We start from the raw sequence: 24,307 nt of genomic DNA, 5'->3' as shown, positions 1-24,307 counted from the left end.
CTGATACAATTTTGTATATATTGATATAAATTATATATAGAATTAAAATTAATTTGTTATAACATATTTGTATGTTTTAACTTCTGTGTAGGTATTGTGCCTATATAACTCATTTTAAAATACAAGGTTTAGTCTCAGTCCGCTTAATGGTTGCTATTACAAACTGTTTAAAATAATTAATGAAGTTTAGTAGACAGTCAAACTCATGGTCATATCAGATTATTAGTCTTGGATCAACACTTATTATACATCCTGGGTTGTACAGATAATAGATAGCTGGAGACTGGCCATGTTTGCTTGTTCAAATATGCTATGAATAGATAGTTGGTCTTCAAAACTCTCAGAGACTCAAAGACTATGGCATTTAAAGATGTTTTTATTGATTTAAGGTTTTGTTGACATTGAGACATGTCAGCTCTTGGCAGCACTCCATTCAACTTGGAAGAACGTGATAAGCGTCAAAAGTCCCCTATATGGAGTGGCTTCAATTGTGGCAACCTAGCCACTGGGCAAAGAAAATGCCCTAAACGTGTTTGCAGAGAGAATTCTGTCCAGAAAGGACAAACAGATGCAGGGAAGTCAATTGCCAAGCTCTGCCAAGATAGGGTAAGCAAGTCCTTCATAATTCCTGATTCACAAAAGGTCTGTCAGTTATTTAGGCCCAGAAAGCTGAGGATGGGAGCTCCAGTGGTATAGAGAATATTGGTAGTTAGCTGTCTCTGCCATTTCTATCATGTCTGGGAGCTGCATCCTTGCACTTCCTACACACTGAGGTAATATTTATTCCTTCTCAGGTTTCTGGTTTTTTGGTTTTTTTTTTTTTTTTTTTTTTTTTTTTTTTTTTTTTTTTTGAGACAGGGTTTCTCGGTATAGCCATGGCTGTCCTGGAACTCACTCTGTAGACCAGGCTGGCCTCGAACTCAGAAATCTGCCTGCCTCTTCCTCCCAGAGTGCTGGGATTACAGGCGTGCGCCACCACCGCCTGGCCCTTCTCAGGTTTCTGATGGGATGAAGACCAGATAGTCATAGTCATACTATAAGCTTAAATTGTTTAGGATTTTAGAAGATGTGAGTTAAGATAGAAAATGATTTAGATACAGAACTCTGGACTCCAAGATAGGATAGATGATTGAACATTTTATCTAAATCACCAAATATAAATGGACTGGACATTGTAAATGTATATGCCTTATAGTTTTCATAAATGTTTTATAACTGCTATATTAGAAAGAAAAAAGCCCTTTATTGTACTGAAAATGTGAATTGTAGAGCAAATTTCTTGTGTATTTTATGGATGCATCACCTGCCAATTAAGAACCCTATGTCCTATGCCTTAGGCAGGAAATAGAGGTGTGATATCTGGGAGGAGAAAGAATTCTGGGGGCAGAGGAGGAAAGTCATCGTAAAGATGTGACAAGATGGATGCATGGTCCCTGGGCATGTAAGCTAGAATGAATGAGATATTTTAAGTTATATCTAGTCGGAGAAGAGCCTAGCTATATGGCCAAGGTCTTTGTAGATATAATTTCAGGATGAGTCTTAATTCTGGGAGCTTGGGACTGTGAGGCAAAACCAGGACTCAACTACAACACACCTGATTAAAATTTAATGATACAAGAAATGTGTTACTATCATGTTTCTTGAGATGTTATCTGAACATCATTATTATATATCCAGTTTCTCAGAAAATTATTTATTGGGTGAAATATATAAGAAATTGTGGCATAACATTCATAATATTCATGCAAAACCTGAAGTTTATTTAGTTTGCAAATTTGTGATATTCAATAGCATCAGATACTTTTTCTCATGTTAAAAGTCTTATCCTTTTAAGTTGTTTTGTTTGTTCATCTCATAAAATTACATCACAAACTTCAGTCATTGTTAACTACATCCCATTCCTGTCTCATTGCATTTCTTCCCTCCATTAAGTTCCCCACCCTGACTTTATATCTACCTTTAGTGTGTGACCTACTGAGTTTAACTAGTCTCTTGCCCAAGTGTGGGTCAGAGCTTATTTACTAGAGCAATTTATAAGACAATATCCAACTAGAGAAAATATCCTGACTCAATAACTATCAGCAGTCAATAGTCCCTCAAGGATATGAGGGGACTTATATAGACTACTTCCCTACACATAATGAAATGTGGAAGTGCCCAATTTTGTTTAAGTCTTATGCAGGAAACCTTGGTGACATGAGTTTAATAGCTGTGACATGGCCAGAAGACATTTTTTTCTGTACATCTCCTGATCCTCTAGTTCTCTTTTTAAGTTTTATATATTTTTACAAGAGAATACATCACTTCCCCTCCTCCCCGTTTTCATCCCTCTTGGCCATCATCTCTCACACCCCTCCCATGTTTCCACCCTATGATAAACTCTTTATTATTATTGTTGTTGTTATTGTTATTATGATTACATACATATATGCTTGTGACAGTGTGTGTGTATGCACAAGTATATAAATCCAACTGTCTGAGTCCATTTCTGTTGTGTGTATATGTATTGTTTTAAGGGTGATTGCTTTGCATTGGAGAACCAATAATGGATGAGGCTGATTCCTCTTCCACCAGCAGTCTTTAGTTGCCTGTAGTTTTTTTGTCTAAGGACAGGGAATCTCCTTTCTTGTTAATAATTCCATTATATTGTTATAGTTCTAGTTTGATTGTGCAGTCATTTCTAGGAGACGCTGTTTCACAGGAAACTTCCTGGTTTTGTGGCTCTTATAATCTTCCATCCTTCCCTACACCAAAGATGTGGGAGCTGTGATGTAGATGTCTCCATTGTGGCTGAGCTCCCCACAATCTGCTAATATCTGCATTGTGTCTGATCATCTTCAACAATGTTCTCTTAACCTTGACCATTTGTATCTCAACACTCCATCTTCTATTTTTTGGCACTTTGGACAGTTATGGGTTATTTTACCAACCCCTACCTAGTGTAGTAAGAAGATTGAGTACAGCACTAATATATGTATATAAACACAAGTACTTCATGTGCACTTGGCAAAACAATAACATAAGGTTTTTCCCTAGGGCCTATGACCACCCAGCCATTGGCTCCTAACCAGGTTAACTACCAGAAATATATACTTCTCCATTAGACAGGACTCAGTTGAATTAAGAAAATGGTTGGTTGTTCACCTATCATACCATTAATGCACTAGAGGGCACAGATCCTTATAGCTAATAGAATTCATAGCAAAATAACACTATTGATAACTTTTCCCCTAAAATACCCTTTATGGCACTATTAAGTCTATTTATCAGGTAGGAAGATTCCAGATAAATTCTACCTTTATTTCTATATGTCTACACTCCCACCAACAGTGACTAAAAGAGCCTGTTTTCATTCATCCTCACCAGCATTTATATTTACTTATTTCTTTGATACTAGTCATTCTATGTATGATAAAACATCAAACCACTTTGACTTTCAGTTTTCTGGTGGCTACAGATGATGAACATTTTTTAAAGTGTTTATTAGTCATTTGTGTTTCTTCTTTGGGGAATGCTTCCTCCACTTCCTTAAACTATTTGTTAGGTAGATTATTTATTTACTTGGTATTTATATTGTAAACTCATTCTAATTTTTTATTGGGTACAGAGCTGGCAAAGGGCTTCTCCTATTTTGCAGGCTTTCTTTGCAAGTGTAGACACTTTCTAATGCCCTGAGTTTCTATTTGTTGGTTGTTAGCCTTATTCCCTGAATGGAGCCTGTTCCCATCTTTAAGTGTACTCCCTACATTATCTTCTAGTAATTTCAGAATTTCAGACCTAACGTTGACGTCTTTGATCCTTTTGGAAATGATCAATCCAAGTATTATATTGTATAGGCATGAAAAAATAGGCACTGTTTCTTTCTCTGTGTTATTAGTAGGAATGCTTCAAGTTTTTCTTCATTTAAGCATGATGTTGGATACCTGTGTTCTAAATGTAGTCATTACTTAGTTGAGATGTGCTCCCTATTCCTGAGTCTCTCCAGAGCTTTTATTGTGAAGGGATGTCTGGTTTTGTCAAAGACCTTTTCTATATCTATTAAGATGGCCATGTGATTTCAGTTATTAATACTGAGTAGATGAGTTACATTGATTTTCATATGTTGAAACATTCTTGCATGTCTGGAGTGAAGTTAACATAACTTTTTTATGTTCTTAAATTTAGTTTGCAAGTATTTTTTTTGAGAATCTTTGGTTCTGTGTTCAAAAGAGACTGGTCTGTAATTTTCTCTTCTTGTTATGACTTTCTATGGTATTAGAATAAATCCTTTAAAATAGAGTTTGGAAGTTTTCTTTCATTTTCTATTTGGAAGAATAATCTGAGAAGTATTGGTCCTAGTTCTTGGAAGATCTGGTTGAACTGAATTCCATTTAGACCTCACAATTTTATAAATTTGGGATATTTTTAACTACAGTTTTCATTTTTCTATTTGTTGCAAATCTGTTTGTATTATTTATTTCATCTTGATTTAGTTTTGATGGGCCATACCTATCTAGAAATTCATTTGGATTTTCCAATTCGGTAGAAAATTAAAATTTTAAAATATTTCTTCATGATTTTCTGGTTTTTATTGGTATCTTATAATGTCTCCCTTTTCATCTCTAATTTTACTGATATAGATCCTTTCTTTCTGGAGTTGGGTTGATTTAGCTGAGTTTCTCTAATTTGCTTATCTTCTCAAAAAAAAAAAAAAAACCAATAACGTTTTGTTTCCATGATTTTTTTTTCTGTTTTTGTTTGCTTCATTTGTATTTCATTAATTTCTGCCCTGATCTGAGTTATGTATTTGCATTCAGTGACTTGGATTTTTTTTCTTGTTTTTTTTTCAGCCTTAAGATACATTGGGTCATTGATTTATTCTCCTCTTCTCTCTCTCTCTCTCTCTCTCTCTCTCTCTCTCTCTCTCTCTCTCAGAGTTTTAAGGTTTCTCTCTTAGCACTGCATTCATGGGTATTGTGTAGTCATTGTTACATAATTCCAGAAAATTTTTAATTTTACTTTTCACTCCTTTATAATTCAATGGTGTATTATTTTCTCTCCATTAATCTGTAAGCGTAGATCTCCTTATATTGTTTTTATAAAAATTAGTTAAGCCTGTCTTTAGTGTATATATATTTAGAACTATCATTTCCTCTTGACTGATTTTTCCACATTTATCTGTCTGAAGTGACTCTACCTCTTCTGGCTAGATTTGGTTTGAAGTCTATTTTGTCAAATACTCAATGTGTGGGTTCATTATAGTTCTTACTGCTTGGAAGATCTTTGTTCATCTTTTCACACTGAGTCAGTGTCCATCTTTGATGACAAAGTATACATCACTGAATCAGCAAAATGAAGGAACCTGCTTTTAATCCAGTCTGCTAGTCTATGGATTTGATAGGAGAATGAACACTATTCCTAGAATGTCAGGGAAGCTATGCCGGTGAAGTCTCATTAACATGGCTACGTAGGCAAGATCTAAACAGGGATGACACTATAAGACATGCTAATATAAAGGGTGAAATAGCATAAGGCTTTAACCCTAGTTTTAAAAAACCCTACAGATTATTATTAACTAATGCTAAGATTTGGGGAGGGAAACAGTCTTTCCCAGGGAAGAGGACAAAAATTGTTCACCCAATACCAAGTGTTTGGCCCTGAGATCATGTACGTATGTACTTAACATTATACAGACTGAGCAGGCTGTATTTATATATTTAGATATGTGTACAGATATCAACAATTAAGTAAATATAGGCCATGTATGTGAAGAAGAGTGGGGAAAGAATTGGAGGGAAGTAAGGAAGAATGAAAATAATATAATAAAAAAAGGAAGTCAATCTTACATGATGGTTAATGATTTCTTCCAATTTCTTATCTGCCTTGGTGAAGAAATTTGGATATGGAGACATGGAATGTTCTACCACAGAAGAATAATCCCTTCAAAAGAACAACAAAAAACAAAACATGTCTACCATTAGGTTGAGACGTGATCCTTCATTAAGACACATTAAAGTCACAGTTAATTATTAGGCATCTTGACACGGCTTTATTAGCCTTACTCTGATAGATTACTGGTGTGCTAGCTTGTAGTTTGTCAAAGTCATTTTGGATTACCACAACTAACATTTTTGAGAGTAAGATATTAAATAAACAATGCAAACTCTACAGCTAATGATCTGTAAGAACACAAAAGGTGAGTTATGATACTGGAATACCACTGTGCTTAGCGGGGAAGAGAACACACCCATCATTCCTTCAAAGGACCCTACCACCTTGACAGCTCTAAGGTGTGCCTAAGCCTAAGAATTGATGAAAATATGATGTGATTTTAATATTTTTTAGGTTAGCCATATTACTGTGATACTTTAGCAAGATCTTGTAAATTTGCTATTATAAAGCTGGGCCCCCAACTAAGGCATATTTAGAGCCAAAATACCCAATACTAATTCTATTATTTCAGATACTAGGAAAGAATTGTGCACAGTAAGAAATATGTAAAGAAATGAAATGGTGGGAAGGGGGTTTTGAGAGAGAGAGAAAAAAGTTATAAAGAGAAAGGCTTGGGGAAGAGACCAAAGGGGGGAAAATACCTGAGAAATTTCAATATCACAAGATGAAGTTTGATCAATACATTAGTTTGGAGTACTTCACATTGATTTCCCCATGTCTGCTGCCTGTATCATTCTAAAACAGTTTGTATTCTCGCTTTTATTGTCCCCTTGCAGAACCATGGTCAATGCTTTTCAGACCTCCATCTACCTTCACCACAGCACTCTTTTCCCTGCAAACCATCACCATCTTTCCTCTGGACTCACATCTAATCTTTGGAATTTGTTATTCAATGTGGTATTTTGAATGAGAATGGGCCCTATGAGCTGATTTGATTGAATACTTGGTCCCCAGTTGGTAGAACTATTCAAAAAAGATTAGGAGGTATGCCCTTCATTGAAGAGCATGGAAAAGCTCACTGGCGGTGAGCTTTTAAGGTTTCAAAAGCTCATGCCACTTCTAGTTAGATCTTCTGCCTAATGGCTGTGACTCAGGCTGTTAAATAAATAAATGATAAGCAAGCTGTAATCCACAGAGCTATAGAGATTGTGTATAGAGGAAGGGACTGGGGTGGGGGAGGCACCTGGATCTCCCTGAGAGGTGGAAAGGGAATAGATTTTATAGTGGACTGGAGGCAGGGGCATAGGTTGAAATGGGAGGATCAGGTGGGGAGTGGGGGGGGGGGATACAGGGTTGTAGGAGAGGATGAGTAGAAAGAGAGCTAGAATCGAGGTGATAAAGAAATCTACTTCAGTGGAAACTTTTGGAAACCTCTAAAATACATAAAGGTGATCCTAAGGAAGTCTCCAAATAATGACGGAGATAGAATCCTGGACTGGCCATCACCAAAATAAACTTCTAGGGCCAGAGACTGGGTTTTATCCAGTTGATAAAAGGGGTTGGTTAAAAGGGTCCCCTGAACAATCCCAAACAACCTAGGCTGTTGCCAAGGTTGTTCTTTCTACAAACTGACAACAAGGTCCCATTGGAAGACAGCTGAGAACAATGTGAACTATGGAGACCCATAGGTGACAATATTAGCAACTGAGCCAGAGACAATTCTTCTGATGTTTTTGCAGAGAATGTGGCTGCTTTTTCCCTGTCCGAAGAATCTGAGGTCCCATTTGTCAATTCTTCATCTTAGAGCATAAGCTATTGGTGTTCTGTTCAGGAAAATTTCCCCTGTGCCCATGTGCTCAAGGCTCTTCCCTAGTTTCTTTTCTATTAGTTTCAGTGTGTCTGGTTTTGTGTGGAGGTCTTTGATACACTTGGACTTGAACTTAGCACAAGGAGATAAGAATGAATCGATTTGCATTCTTCTGCATGCTGACCTCCAGTTGAACCAGCACCATTTGTTGAAAAAGCTATCTTTTTATTCCATTTGGATGGTTTTAGCTCCTTTGTCGAAGATCAAGTGACCATAGGTGTGTGGGTTCATTTCTGGGTCTTCAATTCTATTCCATTGATCTACCTGCCTGTCACTGTACCAATACCATACAGTTTTTAACATCATTGCTCTGTAGTACTGCTTGAGGTCCAGGATACTGATTCCCCCAGGAGTTCTTTTACTGTTGAGAATAGTTTTAGCTATTTTGGGTTTTTTGTTATTCCAGATGAATAAGAGAATTTCTCTTTCTAACTCTATGAAGAACTGATTTGGGATTTTGATGGGGATTGCATTGAATCTGTATATTGCTTTTGGCAAGATGGCCATTTTTACTATATTAATCCACTAAAATCAGGTACTAGATAAGGCTGCCCTCTCTCTCCATATTTATTCAATATAGTACTTGAAGTTTTAGCTAGAGCAATTAGACAACAAAGGGAGGTCAAAGGGATACAAATTGGAAAGGAAGAAGTCAAATTATCACTATTTGTAGATGATATGATAGTATACTTAAGCAATCAAAAAAACTCTACCAGAGAACTCCTACTGCTGATAAACAACTTCAGCAAAGTGTCTTGATATAAAATTAACTCACAGGGACTAGATAAGGCTGCCCTCTTCATATTTATTCAATATAGTACTTGAAGTTCTAGCTAGAGCAATTAGACAACAAAGGGAGGTCAAAGGGATACAAATTGGAAAGGAAGAAGTCAAATGAAATAAAAAAGTCCCATTTGTTACTCAGTTTCGTTCTTATATCGAGGATGAGAAATACACACGGATGCTTTCCAAAGGTATAAGAGATGACAAGGTTGTTCTGAAAGGCTGAAAGTTATTTCTAAGAGACAGTTCTGTCAGGACAGAGGGGCAGGTGACACAGACAGATCAAGGTCTCTATCACCCTGATTTGCACATTGACATAAGATTCAAAGCATTAGCCAGTGGTGGTGCACGCCTTTAATCCCAGCACTTGGAAGTCAGAAACAGGCAGATTTCTGAGGTCAAGGCCAGACTGGTCTACAAAGTGAATTCCAGGATAGCCGGGCTACACAGAGAAACCCTGTCTCAAAACAATAAATAAAATTAAATAAATAAATAAAATTTAAAAAAAAAAAGATTCAAAGCACTGTGATATTTGTCTGTTACTATGAAATTGAGGCCTAAAGAAGACCAACGCCTCTAGAGACAACAACTATTACAAAGGTCAAAAGTTATTTAATAAAACTGGTTTAAAAGCATCAACGGCCCACAAAAGCAGCCAGAACAAGAATTGCCAAGGCCTCCAAGAAATGGACCATTGGGAACAAGCAATATTTTCCAAGTCCTGGGCCTCCATAGAGGCTTTACACAATTGTTTTATGGAGCAAAGGGAAAAAATAAAAACAAAATAATAAAACTCAAGGAAAGGATTTTTGTTTAGAAAGAAAGAAGTTAGTAGAGACTTGGAAACCTCAAAGGATTGGCAATGTAAAATTAGATTTCAGAGCTATCAACAATCTAGAACTGAGGAACAGAGCACTAAAAAAACGTGAGTTCCACATTTGTAGCTAGGTTTGCTCTCAGGGGGCTTGCGTGATACTTAAGCAGAGAAAGGTCAGAAGACTCCCTACGAGACACTAACAAGCCCACTGTCAGTTCTCAGAAATTTTTACAGTAGCACAGAAAGTGAGCTTTGAAGTTCTGAACCTGAAAATTTGAAAAGACCTTTCATAAATATTTCAGTCTCATGAAAAACTTGGGTCTCATGAAAATGTGTAATTTGGGGCTATAGTTGAATCAGAAATGGATTTGAATTGATAGATCATCCTGCTTGCATCAGATCAGGTTAGACCAAACAGCCTCCCAATAACCACATTACAAAATGGAAGAAGGAATTGTTTTAGATGCATTAAATATCAACTCGATTTATATATTTTTTAAATCTGTCTTTATTTACTACGTATGAGTATTTTGCCTAGATGTCTGAGTATCACATGTGTGCAGGGCTGGGAACAGATTGGGACACTAGATCCCTTAGAACTGGAGTTACAGACAGTTGTCAACTATGTAGGTGCTGGGAATCTAACCTGGGTCCTCTGCAAGAGTAACAAATGTTCTTAAATGCTGAGCCCTCTCTCTAACCCCACTGATTTTTTTTATTTTTTTCCATATACAGATTTTGCCACTCGTTAAAAGAACTCATACTGTAAATGTAGGCTTTTAAGTAACTATGACAGCCAGGATGTTGGTGGCCACAGTGGTAAGCAGCTTGTCTAGTTGGCATAAGGTGCCAAGTGTGTTTACCTGCCAACATTGCAAAAAAAAAAAAAAGGAAAGAAAGAGAGAGAGAGAGAGGAAGGGGGAGGGAGGAAAGGAAGGAGGAAAACAGAAAAAAGATAAAGTTCAAATAAAATAGAACTTCTAAGAAAATAGAATCTTATATGGATTATTTTCTAATAATCTATATATTAATGCTAGAATTGAAAGAGTCAGTATATGAAATAGAAAATTTATCAGAAGGATATAAGTACAGGAAGAAAAGATCAGTAAGTGGGAAGATTTTTATCTGGCTCAGGTAAGGATCCATACAACAAAGCAAGAGAAGGGACAAGACGCACGTGTGAGCATTCAAACAACGATGTAAAAGTAGAAATAACCCAGATTATCAACAGTACAAGGGCAAACTAGCAGTCTTTTTATATAATTCTAATAGCTTAAAGTTAAAAATTATAATTTATTATTTAATATATAAAATATGTTAAATGTAAAAATAATATAAATTTTTATTTAAACATAACAAATGAATGAACCATATAAAATATGAAATCAAATAAAAGGTAAGACAAAAAATTATATATGAAAATATATAGTATAATTTTACTTATAAATATTTAAACCAAGTAAAAATAAATAACACAGTTTTAAGAATGCATAGAGTTGAAGAAAATAATTTTTAAATGTAAGAATGATATAAAATGTATAATATCTTGGCCTTTTGCAATGATGAGAAAGCCAATCAATTGCAGAGATAACAATGAGTTTACAGTTTTAGCAACATTCATTGCTTCATCTGGATCATAGGGATTTGTCTCTTGATTTTATTATACTATTATCATCACTTGGTGGTATTGTTAAATTTGCACATACATACATAAAAGCCAAGTAGAAAGCACATTTTTGCATGCATGAAGCATATCTGGAGTACATTTTCCTGAATAATCGAAATGACATGCAAAGTTATCTTTGTATAGGTGATTGGATTGATACAGAATGTAAGATTTTAAAATGTGAAACAGTTACAGCAAAATTGAAGTATGCTGACTGCGCTTGCACCCTGCGCCTGCATGGGTCCAACATAAATTACCTGGGGAGTAGTTTACACGCTATCACTCAGACCATCCATCCCCAAGAACGTAGACAGTTGTCCCCTAGGTCGCGTGCAAACTCTGTATGCTCTCACAGGCAGCATGACTTCTCCACAAGACCATGGAAGAACCATCTGAAAACACACCCAGGCCTTTCTGATAACACTTGTTTTACAGCACTGCAAGGCTCCATGGTGCAATTTGGCGCACCCAGTACTGCGCATGCCCTATCCACCTACGGCTTCTGTTCCTGCTTTTTTTTCAGCCTCTTTTCCTGGGCCCACTGAGGAGCACACCTGTTTCTCTTGAGTCTATTTGACACTACACAATTGTCCTCGCATTATATTGTTCAGCATGGTCAAGTTTAGACCATGCTTATCCACAGAAGCACAGGATTAAATCCTTGCTGCACATCTAACGTCTCCTTAGCTCAGCACCCTCCAGCTCTGGTGAGGTCTATGTATGAGTCTATGTACAGTGCACTGTGAGCCGCTTCTCCCAATTCACGGTCCCAAAACACACACCATAAGAAATCGCGAGTCTTTTTCTTTCCCTCTGATAAAACACATTTGTTCTGTACTTAATGTGATTCACCTAAGACTGCATTCTCGTTCGTATTACCCCCCTCCTTATGGGATTTACGGATATTTCACTGTTTATGGCTGGGGATTGGGGGGTGGGGAGATTCAAAGTGTGTATTTGTTTTCCCTCAGCATAGTTTGCAGAAGTTAGACTGTACGTCAGAATTCAGACTCTCATAACTTCAAGGCTCTAGAAGTCTCTGAGCATGTCGACAGCTCCTTACCTCCATCGTGCTCAGGAAGGTCAGTGAGCCTTCAGAAAGTGAAACCTGAACCATCTGCTAAGTCTTCAGTTACATTTCTCTCATTTCCATTCATTTTCCTTAAGAACCATGCCTCGTCCCTAGAAACTGTTTCAAATCTTCACGGACATATTCAGCTATGAGTTTTAGACTGAATAGCCCACCTGTCAGATTTAATTTTTCATGCATTTCTCAGAGAGGGAGTTTTTAATTAGGTGATTTACTGAGCACCTGAGGGGAAGATCTTTATCCCAATTAAATATTTTTATTTTCCATTTGGGATTGCTGAGTGGTGCAAATTGTAAATCGTATCTGATTATAGCTTGAATATCACTTTCATTCTCTTTGCCTGAATTGGCTCGAGCTTATACACAGCTGCGCAGAAAGCATGTGAGTTTTGAAGTACTTTACAAGAAACTTAGCATTTAAAGAAACCATAAAAACACCACCCCCAAAACTGAACTAACAGCAAACCCGTTTTCTTGGCTACTTCTGAAAAGGTAGATCAGTAAGATATGCTCTCGACTGGCTATTATTTTTACTGCCACCTGTTCCCACATTTAAAATCTCTTACAACTGATCAGAGACTTTGTGACATTCTTCAATCTGTAGGTCAGTCTACCCGGTGCTGGTGAAAATGTTCTGTTCTCTCTCTCCTCCAAAGGCTATGGCTGAAGCAATGTTCTGGAAACTACTCAATGCAGAAAAGAGTCAGGGGGAGACCCCAGGGTCACTGGACTTCTGACATTCCCAGTAAAGCTGTCTCAGAGGCTCTGTCTAAGACATTGGCTTCTATAGTGTTCACCTCAATATTTCCTGCCAGCCAGGGTATTATTGATCTAAGTGGGTCCCATATACAATTTCAGCTAGAAAGTTTCAAGTATCTTCATGTTAAATAGAGCTTATAGAAGCAACAAAGAAACACATAATAAATGCCTTTTGATTTTTTTTTTTTTTTTTTTGCAATTGTTGGGCAAAGTAGCCTGTATACATGCTCCATGGAAGAAATTCTTTCTCTATTTCTAGACATAAAATGTTCTGGTTTGGGACCAAAAAGAATCTGCTGATACTCTCATATTGCCCAATCAATGAACACCCTCCTGCAGTTTGTCGACAATCTCCTAAATCAATTTATAGATCAGAGTCTGGGGCCTTTTCATTACTTGAAGTGTAGACGTTAATCTATGTGGTTTTCGCAACAGGATTGTGATATGTTTGGTGGGGGGGGGGGGAGTCAGAAGATGCAGCCAGTACGATACGCAGGCAGTTTCAACAGGCAGGTGACACAGGAGTGAGACTCCAAGTACACCTGGGAAGCAAATCTGGACACTGGGCCGGACTGGGGGAGAGGCACTAACAGCTGCACTGTGAGTGATGCATGGCGTATGACGTATGATGCATGATGCAAGTGAGAAGACGTAGCAATGTGCCCTGATAGGCCAGACTGGTGTAGAAGAAGGCATGTTTTCCAGTTTAAATATGTTGAATTTTAGTGGCTTTAATTGTTTGTTAGGTTGGTTGATTTATTTATTTTTGTTTTATTGTTATTTGGCTGGGGACAGGGTGGGGCGCGGATGTTGTTTGGTTGGTTTGATTTAGTTTGGTTTGCATTCATTGAAATTAGCTGCTCTCATGGCCTGTTAGGATATTGCCACACCAGGATTATTTTATCGAGACAACTTTTCCGAGGCTATTTTCTCTTGGGACCAACCTCTGCTTCCTGGCCCAATTCCTGATTTGAACGAACACAGTAAGAAGTTCCTGGTATCATCATCATCATCATCATCAAAGAAAATGATGTTAACCATAACACTACATCTATTTTTTTTCAAGAATCTCTTGTCCACCATTTTTGTTTATGAATGAAACAATACAAAGATAATTGGAAACTGGTTGGGTTGCTGGGAATGGTGAAAAATCACTCTCATTTGGGTAGTTATTGTATGAATTACATAATGCTACATAACAAATTAACAGGCTAAAATAACAGACAATTATCTTCTCACTTTTTCTGGGTCAAGAACTAGGACAGTGCCCAACACAGGAAGGTACGGCCGCCAGGTAACTCAGTCATCAAGACTGTTGGGAGCCTCGTGGCTGTATTGGCTGCTGGTCAGACACATCGATTTCTTGGTCCTTCAGTCTATCCTCCAGAGGCGCTCAAGATGTCACATTTTCTACCTAATCTTGGAAGTGGCTCCTCATCTCATCTGACCCATTCTACTCCTTAGAAGTTAAGAATTAAGTTTGTACCACACTCAGTGAGACACCCTAGACACTGACAGGTACAATCAGGAGTCAAGGATCACTAGAGGCCATTGTGGAACTGTCCTGTCTGGAGATGGGCCCTTTTTCTTAGGAAAATGCAGTTCTAGCATATGTAGACCTTTTCTGCTGTGCTGAGACAAAGACAGTCCTGTGCCTGAATGTGTCTGTCACACTGAACCGTGAGGGGAGAAAGGAGGGTGTGAGGGTGGAAGTTACAGATAGAGCAGGAGCTTCGAGTCTGGCAGCAGTTTCAGACGAAGCCTACCTGTATTCTGGACTACGGCATTGTAGCTCTGAAGGCTTTTGAGCAGGGAAACAGTATGATCAGAATTCTGTCTCAAAATGATTGTTCTGATGATTGTGCAGATTGAATGAGAAATACTTGGTGATGTGGGACCATCTCTGAAACGATTGAAGTAGGATGGCGGTGGCCATTATGAAAGATTGGAAGGGTGATCAGAGGAGAGGACCAATTGGTTGCCATGCCAACGATACAGATTTGGAGAAAGAAATAGAAGGAGGTGAAAGGTGTGTGACTTCTTCCCGGCTGGATAATGTACTCGATAGGACCCAACTTTCAGTTTCAGGGCACTGAGCTGCTAGGCATGAGTGTCCCATGACTTTTATAGTCTAGGTTTCAATCATGATGTGCTGGCCTTTGGGGTGTGTTTCTTTAATTATAAGATACACTGACATTATTAGTGATGGTAAATAGCACCAGGTCTGGCAATTCTCCTTTTTGTTTTCAGTAGTGTAGATTGACTCCAGGCCTTCATGCGTACTCATAAACTCTTCCACAGAGCTACATCCATGGTTACAAATTATTATTTTAAAGTAGAATGTCAAGGACTTGACTTCTCACATTCTTTCATTATACCCTTGCTCTTGGATAGAGTCTGTTTAGTGGAGTCGTAACAGGCATGCTGGAAACCAGGCAAGCTGTACTTTCTGTGAGGCAATGCAATGAGCTAGGAGTCACTGGAGCAGAGTTTAAAATGAGAGCCATTTAAGCAGAAGAAACTGCTTTGCAAATTCCAATATCTAAAACCAGGCATAACCACTGGGTTTTAAGAGAACGGAGGCACAAGTCCCCCAGGGACTGATGCCATAGCACCAAGGGGTAGTTTTACCCTCTCTGTATAGTAACTCTTATATTTATAATTAGACTTTACAAGATATAAAGTAATAGAAAAAGCAAATAGAAGAAAATTGAGGGGTACTGATTATGGTATACCATAAAAAGAAAACTTACTGCTAGTAAGAGTCCATTGAGGAGAAAGGAAAAATCCTGGCAGGGGCCTGAAAAGGCCCTAGTTTTAAGACAGAGTAATAATTATTGCTGACATTTCTGGGGGACTATAGATAGGGGGAATGTCATATCCTAATTCTCATGAACTATTTCTCCTGTTTTACATGAGCATGGCCACCTTGAGTCTCAGGGGACATTCATGAGGTAAGGCCTACTAACTCTTCCTCAAGGCAATACATGTGGAGGCTCATGAGAATTCCAAGGTTCAAGAGCCCTTACGAGATTCCTCCCTTCTCAGACTATGTAAAGGGTAAACAATATACTTTGGTTGTACAGTTACTCATACATTAGCCAAGAAACTCCTCAATGCATCCATACAGAAGGTGGATGGGACTCTTCAGGTATGTATAAATAACCAAGGATACTATTTGGTGGCATAGATGCCTTTTGGGCATCCATGTTCCTGTAAGTAACCCCAAGAAACTCAATGGTTCACAAAGCTGGACCTCGATGGATTTTTTTTTTTGATCTACAAGTTTCCTCTCTATATGCTACCAATGAGTAGGGTTTTGTTGTTTTTATACATCTCAGGAAAGTCACATGATGCCAACACAATAATAATACATAAATACCCAAAGAAGAGCTCAGGCAAAGGTTAGGTATTTTGACTATCACCGGTCCACATAGTTATAGATCTAAATAGACTCCCACTGTCACATAAATATGAAATCAGGGACACAAAGACAACGTATAAATATATCTTAGTGATAAAGCCCAGTTCTCTGTAGAGTTCACTTTCATATACACACAGCAAGTAGAAGAAAGCTGTCAAAAAAGTCTTAAAATTATTGCAAGGAAAGAATGTCAATACATCATTTCATATATGAAGAAGAACATATAACTTGAAAAAAATTTGTAATAAGTGGGAAAAGGGAACAGAAAACTGGCACTTGATACTTTTGTCAAAGATGTGTCATATCTATAAAAGAGGAGGACACGTTTATAAAAATGGAACAAAGAAAAGAGGAAACACAAAAATCCCTTAAAGAATCACAGGAAAAACACAATCAAGCAGGTAAAGGAATTGAACAAAACCATCCAATATCTAAAAATGAAAATAGAAAAAAATAAAGAAAGCACAAAAGGGGAAACCCTGGAGTTTAAAAAAAAAAAAAAGACCCTGGGAAAGAGATCAGGAGTCATAAATGCAAGCATCACCAAGAGAATACAAGAGATAAAAGAGAATCTCAGGGGCAAAAGACAGAACAGTTAAAGAAAATGCAAAATGCAAAAAGCTTCTAACCCAAAACATCCAGGAAATCCAGGACAAAATGAGAAGACCAAACCTAAGGATTATAGGTATACAAAAGAGTGAAGACTCCCAACTTGACCAATAAATATATTCAACAAAATTATAGAAGAAAACTTCCCTAACCTAAGGAAAGAGATGCCCATGAACATACAAGAAGCCTACAAAACTCCAAATAGATTGGACCAGAAAAGAAATTCCTCTCATCATATAATAGTCAAAACCATCAAATGCTCAAAACACAAAGAAAGAATATTAAAAACAATAAGGGAAAAAGGTCAAATAGCATATAAAGGCAGACCTATCAAAATTACACCAGACTTCTCAACAGAGACTATGAAAGCTAGAGGATCCTGAGCAGATCTCATACAGACCCTAAGAGAACACAAATGCCATCCTAGGCTACTATACCCAGCAAAACTCTCAATTAACATAGCTGGAGAAACCAAGATATTCCTTGACAAAATCAAATTTACGCAATATCTTTCCACAAATGCAGCCCTAGAAAGGATAATAGATGGAAAAAAACAACCCAAGTTTCTAGGGAAAGCACACCCTAGAAAAAGCAAGAAAATCATCTTCTTTCAATAAACCCAAAAGAAGATAGCCACACAAACATAAAAATAACATCAAAAATAACCGGAAACAACAATCACTATTCCTTAATATCTCTTAACATCAATCCCCCAATAAAAAGACATAGACTAATAAACTAGGTACATAAGCAGGACACACAGCATTTTGCGACATACAGGAAATGTACTTCAGTATCAAAAACAGACACTACCTCAGAGTAAAGGGCTGGAAAACAATTTTCCAAGCAAATGGTCCCAAGACACAGGCTGGAGTAGCCATTCTAATATTTAATATTTAATAAAATAGACTTTCAACCAAAAGTCATCAAAAAAGACACAGGAGGACACTTCATACTCATCAAAGGAAAAAAATCTACCAAGAACTCTCAATTCTGAACATCTGTGCTCCAAATGCAAGGGCACCCACACTCATAAAAGAAACTTTACTAAAGCCAAAGGATACATTGTACCTAACACAATAATTGTGGGGGACTTCAATACCGCCACTCTCACCAGTGGACAGATCAGGGAAACACAAACTAAACAGAGATGCAGTAAAACTTACGGAAGTTATGTACCAAATAAGTAATATAAGTTTTTGAGGTCAGTATTTATTTAAAGACAATGTTCTTTATAAATAAATGCTAAGATGCTCAAATCTGTTGAAGTTACTGTTATCGTTCACGGGTTAAATGAGCCTGTTCTTTACATGACCACTCCTGAGGAAAGGCAGCTACAGCATCTCACAGCACCAACTCAACCTTTATGACTGTAGTGAAATAAAAATTTCCCTTGTGCCAAAAACTTGACAAATAGGCTCAAAAAATATAATAACAGAAAATATGAATTGATTAATGGGATTCATTTTTGTTGCTAACTAGAATATTAATCACATGTTAAGCAGGGAAACGTGTTTTGTATCACACTTAAGTGGTACAGATATTGCCTAGGTGTTAGTTAGCAGCTTACAGCATTTTAGTTTATTTTGAGACTCCTCTAGGTTTTGAACCAAACAACAGAGCACACTTGTATTTGAAGAACTCATCCAGATCGCTTTAATTTCCTTGGGATTGATTTTGCAGCCTGTGAGGAACAGGAAGTGTTTTGTTCTGTGTGCATACGGGCAAACCCTGAGTGATTTAAAATGAGCCAGGTCACTGCAGATCAATTTAGGCCATGGTGACCCATGAGGAGATGCAAATTAGGATTCTGCAACCGAGACCAAAAATAGATTTTGTCAAATGCTCTCTGTGCAGACTCTGAAAATCATATTAAAAAGGACAGCCGTGAAAACCCCCGTCTGTACTACAGCAGTACAAACGAAAGAGACAAACTAATGAGAGATTTCCAAGTAGATGAACTTGCTGGAGTGTCGTCTCCATTTTCATCCTGCCTACTAAAGTCGTCATTGCCACTTTAGGAGTAAAGGCCCAGAGGAGCAGCAAATGAAAGAAAAACCGCTAAAGCCTTCACAAAAGATGTGTGTACCACTGGCCTTTTCTCTTGAATAGATGGCAGCAGGCCATCTTCTATTCCCAGCACAGCATGCAGGCCGCGACCATGCACACATGCACACATGCGCATACCCCTTAGCATCTGAGGTACTTAACCGGCAGCTTTGGGGAGAAGCTGAATGAAAACTTAAAAAAAAAAAAAAAAAAAAAAGTCACTAATTGTTGAAGTGATTGCGCCAAAAAGGAAATGTAGATTTACATTATTTAATAGTAAGTGTTTTGTGATATGAAGATTGCTTCTATGTCTGCTCAGTAAATAATTTATCACTGTGAATGACCTCATAGCTTTTCTTTTCCACACGGGAGGCCTTCCTGGGATCTGTATAGACTCCTTGTGTTGTGTATCTCCGATAAAAGTCACTGATTTTCGATCTCTACCCAAAGCGTAAGCTTAAGAACTCGATTACAAGTATGCAATACAGCCAGTCTACAGACATATTTCAGTTTGGGCAGGATTCCAGATTACATGATGCAAGGACTTCTGCTGTGCTCCTATTACTAGCTAGCTGTGCTCCACAGCAGCCCGCAGAGCTTCACCTCATCACTGGGACCGCTCTTCCAAGCAGTCGTTTCCCTGTCTGCACCCTCAGAGTCGACGTTCCCATCTCAGCTGTCTGCTTCCTTCGTCTACTACTTACTTTCTAACCAGCAAAGGCTCAGTTTTACACGCAAGAATTGACATCCGGTGGTCACCATCCACTATAAGTACTAATCACCTTGGGCAGTGTGACCTGGATACAGGATATTTCCAGGCTGCAAGAATATTTAAAAAATAATGAAAAAGATCAACTAAGAATAAAAAAAAATATCCTAAATGTATGTGAGTCCAAAATCTATGTCTGAATATATAAAGTGAGAATAATGGAGTTAAAAGCAGAAATTTTCATAATTATACTTGAGAACTTGAGCAGTTTTCTCTTGATACTTAATATAGAATGTAGAAAGGAAGCCAGTAAGGACTTAGGAGACTGACAAACACTGACAAATGACTCAGTGTAATTAACAAGAGAATAGAACTGTCACAGAAGAATATAAATGATTTTTAAATACACAAGAAGTGATCACAAAATTAGATAATATTCAGGATCATAAATCAAATCACAACAAATGTGAGAGAATAAAAATCATATGAACCATAAGACCATAAAAAGCTAGAGCTAGGGAAAAAGTGACAGAAAGAAATCTGGGAAATCTGCAGGTATTCAGAATTACACTCTATATTTCTAGATGCCCCATGCTTCAGAGAAATAGGATTATAAAGTATTTTTAACTGGAAGTAACTGAAAACAACAAAATGCTCAGGGTAGTTAAAATAGTAGTTAGAAAGAAATGCATATAGGGACACCTAGAATGCTCGTTATGTTAGGAAATTTTATAAACTCTTCAAGTCATGATCTTTTACTTTAAGAAACCAATAAAGATAAAAACCCGGTATACTGAATCTAATAGAAGAGAAAGTGGGAAAGAGCCTGGAGCACATGGGCACAGGGGAAAATTTTTTGAACAGATCACCAATAGCTAATGCTCTAAGAACAAGAATTGACAAATGGAACCTCATAAAATTGCAAAGCTTGTAAGGCAAAGGACACTGTCACTAGGACAAAACAGCAACCAACAGATTGGGAAAAGATCTTTATCAATCCCACATTCCACAGAGGGCTAATATCCAATATATACAAAGAACTCAAGAAGTTAGACTCCAGAGAACCAAATAACCCTATTTAAAAATGGGGTACAGAGCTAAACAAAGAATTCTCAACTGAGGAATACCAGATGGCTGAGGAGCACCTAAAGAAATGTTCAACATCCTTAGTCATCAGGGAAATGCAAATCAAAACAACCCTGAGATTCCACTTCACACCAGTCAGAATCGCTGGTCAAAACTCAGGCGACGGCAGATGCTGGAGAGAATGTAGAGAAAGAGGAACACTCCTCCATTGCTGGTGAGATTGCAAGCTGGTAAAAACCATTCTGGAAATCAGTTTGGCGGTTCATCAGAAAATTGGACATAGTACTACCTAAGGACCCAGCTATACCACTCCTAGTCATATTCACAAAACATTCTCCAACATGCTCTACTATGTTCATAGCAGCCCTATTTATAATAGCAAGAAGCTGGAAACAACCCAGATGCCCTTCAACAGAAGAATGGATACAGAAAATGTGGTACATTCACACAATGGTATACTGCTCAGCTATTAAAAACAAGGAATTCAAAGCCGGGCGGTGGTGGCACATACCTTTAATCCCAGTACTTGGGAGGCAGAGGCAGGCAGATTTCTGAGTTTGAGACCACCCTGGTCTACAAAGTGAGTTCCAGGACAGTCAGGCTACACAGAGAAACCCTGTCTCGAAAAAAACAAACAAAACAAAAACAAAAACAAAAAACAAAAAAACAAAACAAAAAAAAAAGGAATTCATAAAATTCTTACACAAATGGATGGAACTAGAAAATATCCTGAGTGAGGTAATCCAATCACAAAAGAATATACACAGTATACACTCGCTGATAAGTGGATATTAGTCCAAAAGCTTGGAATACCCAAGATACAATTCACAGACCACATGAAGCTCAAGAAGAGGGAAAACCAAAGTGTGGACACGTTGGTCCTTCTTAGAAGGGGGATCAAAATACCCATGGCTCACAGCTAACCAATGGACTGAGCATAGGGTCCCCAATGGAGGAGCTAGAAAAAGGACCCAAGGAGCTGAAGAAGTTTGAAGCCCATAGGAGAAACAATAATATATACCAACCAGTACCCCCAGAGCTCCCAAGGACTAAACCACCAACCATAGAGTACACATAGAGGGACCCATGGCTCCAGCTACATATAGAGCAGAGGATGGCCTTTTCAGACATCAGTAAGAGGAGAGAGAGGTCATTGGTCCTGTGAAGGCTCGATGCCCCAGTGTAGGAGGATTCCTGGTCAGGGAAGTGGGAGGAGGGGTTGGTAAGCAGGGGGAGGGGGAATGAGATAGGGGGTTTTTGAAGCGTAATGAGAAAAGGGGATAACATCTGAAATGTTAATAAAGCAAATATCTACTAAAAAAAAAAAGAAACCAATGAAGAAAAGCAAATGGTATTCTTAGAAGTAAAGGGAAGTTGGACAAATATATAGATTAGCAAATGAAATTCAGAGGGAGAGCAAGCAAGCAATGAAAACCAAATCTCTGGCCTCCTTAAACAGGGGTCAAAATTAGAATATAAAAAGAAATCTCACTTTAGAAGTTCTTAAAGAGTATAATACTACAATCAAATTAATTGTCATCACTTCAACACTAGGGAAAGGATTGACAAATGTGCTGAGAGGCAGGAAATAGACACTTTCTCAAAAGGAAGTGGCGACAACATGACTGTGAAATACACTGTAGCAGTTGGACTTCCGTGCAGAGGATTCGCTGCACTCTGGAAAGCTTTAAGGAAGAAATGACATCAGCTCAGGGGACACTCTTCATTAATCCCCAATTAGAGGCCAGGGCTGTCCTGGTCCTAAAACCATAAAAGATGCTGCCAGGAAATGATACTGATAACATTTCTGATGAACTCAGGTACAGACATTTAAGCAATCAAATTGAATTGAGCAAGAAATCGAACGATAAATGAAATGAAGTCACATTTTGGGAGGTTCTTTGGCACATGTATATACTATGTATATATTTTCCTTAATGTATACATTGCAGCTTCCAACTGTGTGGTTTTATGGACTCAGTGTGTGAGAACGTGTGTATCTCTGTGTTTATAGGCTTTCTCCAGCTTTTTCTTTGGCTATTCTATTTATTCCTCCATTCACTTTACTATGATTGTTTGTTTTGCTTTTATTCGATATATTGTTTATTTACATTTCAAATGATTTCTCCTTTTCTAGCCTCCCCACTCCCCGAAAGTCCCGTAAGCCCCCTTCTCTCCCCCTGTCCTCCCACCCACCCCTTCCCACTTCCCCGTTCTGGTTTTGCCGAATACTGCTTCACTGAGTCTTTCCAGAACCAGGGGCCACTCCTCCTTTCTTCTTGTACCTCATTTGATGTATGGATTATGTTTGGGGTATTCCAGTTTTCTAGGTTAATATCCACTTATTAGTGAGTGCATACCATGATTCACCTTTTGAGTCAGGGTTACCTCACTTAGTATGATGTTCTCTAGCTCCATCCATTTGCCTAAGAATTTCATGAATTCATTGTTTCTAATGGCTGAATAGTATTTATTTTATTTTGTTTTACTATTTTTAGAAGCTTCTTTGTATCCTAGGGAGGTAAGACAAGAAAGGATGTGGCACTGGGTTAGTGAAGTGGTCTAGAGCTGGGAGTTGGGGGAAGAAACCATAATCAGAGAATATTGTATGAAAAAAAAATCTAGTCTCAGTAAAAACAATAAAATAGATAGTTTCCCACTGGATTGTAAAAACAGAAAAGAACAAGGCAGGGAAGGAGGGAGAAAGAGAGGGAGGCAGAGAGGGATGCGGGGACTGAGGGAGGGAGGGAGGGCATAAACATAGTGTTTGTGAGCTTGAGTAGTAAACACTGAAGAGACCCCATTTTCCAGGAGGCTTAGAAGTGGAATATAATCTCACTGGAAATTCTTGAAGCGTTTTAAGTTGCCACAGACAAACTTTAGAATTTACATGGAATGGCAAGTTTTAAAACCCTGAAATAATGAATTAAAAAAACCTGAAAAATAAGAATTCTACCTGGTTTGAAGACCTAGAGAGCTACAGTAAATGAAGAAGTATGGGTTTGATGTTAAAATTCAGAAGGAAATTTTGTAATAAATAAAATATTGAAGAAACATGTTCCTCTGTACACAGTCAATTGCGATTTTAATGAACTCGCAATAGGTAAATACTAGTCTGTTAAACAAAGCATGCTGAGAAAGCTGAATTTCCATACTAAGGAAAATGAACATTTACATATGCTTTCCATGATATAAACGGTAAATCAAGATAAACCACAAACTTAAATATAATAAGATACAAATAAAAACAATAAACTTTTATGATAAAAAATGAGAAAAGAGAAAGACTTCCTAATTCAAATGAAGGTCCTTAGTTTCTTTTCCAAAAACTTGACCAATTTTATTTAAATAAAATATAAGGACTAGATTTCATCCAAATTTAAAAAATATTTCCCTGTTATATAGAACATCGAAAATTAAAAATAAGCAATAGACAAAGATAAAACATTAACTAAATAACTATGTGCCAAAACATTTATACTATATAAAAATATTGTTAAATTTCACTCATTAATAGCAGAGTGTAAATAATTTTACAGATGATAATACAGCAAAAGCAATGGGTAAACCAGATGCCA

At 37.6% G+C, this 24,307-nt stretch overlaps 1 protein-coding gene across 2 annotated transcripts in view; it reads right to left on the bottom strand.

The window, feature by feature from the left end:
• The window catches only part of Tmem232 (transmembrane protein 232), a 228,400-nt gene that overhangs the window by 2,595 nt on the left and 201,498 nt on the right, over positions 1–24,307 (bottom strand). For both annotated transcript variants that reach the window (XM_052193337.1, XM_052193338.1), the window contains exon 12: positions 5,826–5,919. In XM_052193337.1, coding sequence (XP_052049297.1) covers positions 5,826–5,919 — 94 coding nt within the window. The remainder of the gene's footprint in view (positions 1–5,825; positions 5,920–24,307) is intronic.

Source organism: Apodemus sylvaticus, chromosome 9, assembly GCF_947179515.1.
Source record: "Apodemus sylvaticus chromosome 9, mApoSyl1.1, whole genome shotgun sequence".
In the NCBI taxonomy this organism is placed as follows: Eukaryota; Metazoa; Chordata; class Mammalia; order Rodentia; family Muridae; genus Apodemus; species Apodemus sylvaticus.
This window is presented reverse-complemented; position numbering and strand designations above follow the sequence as displayed.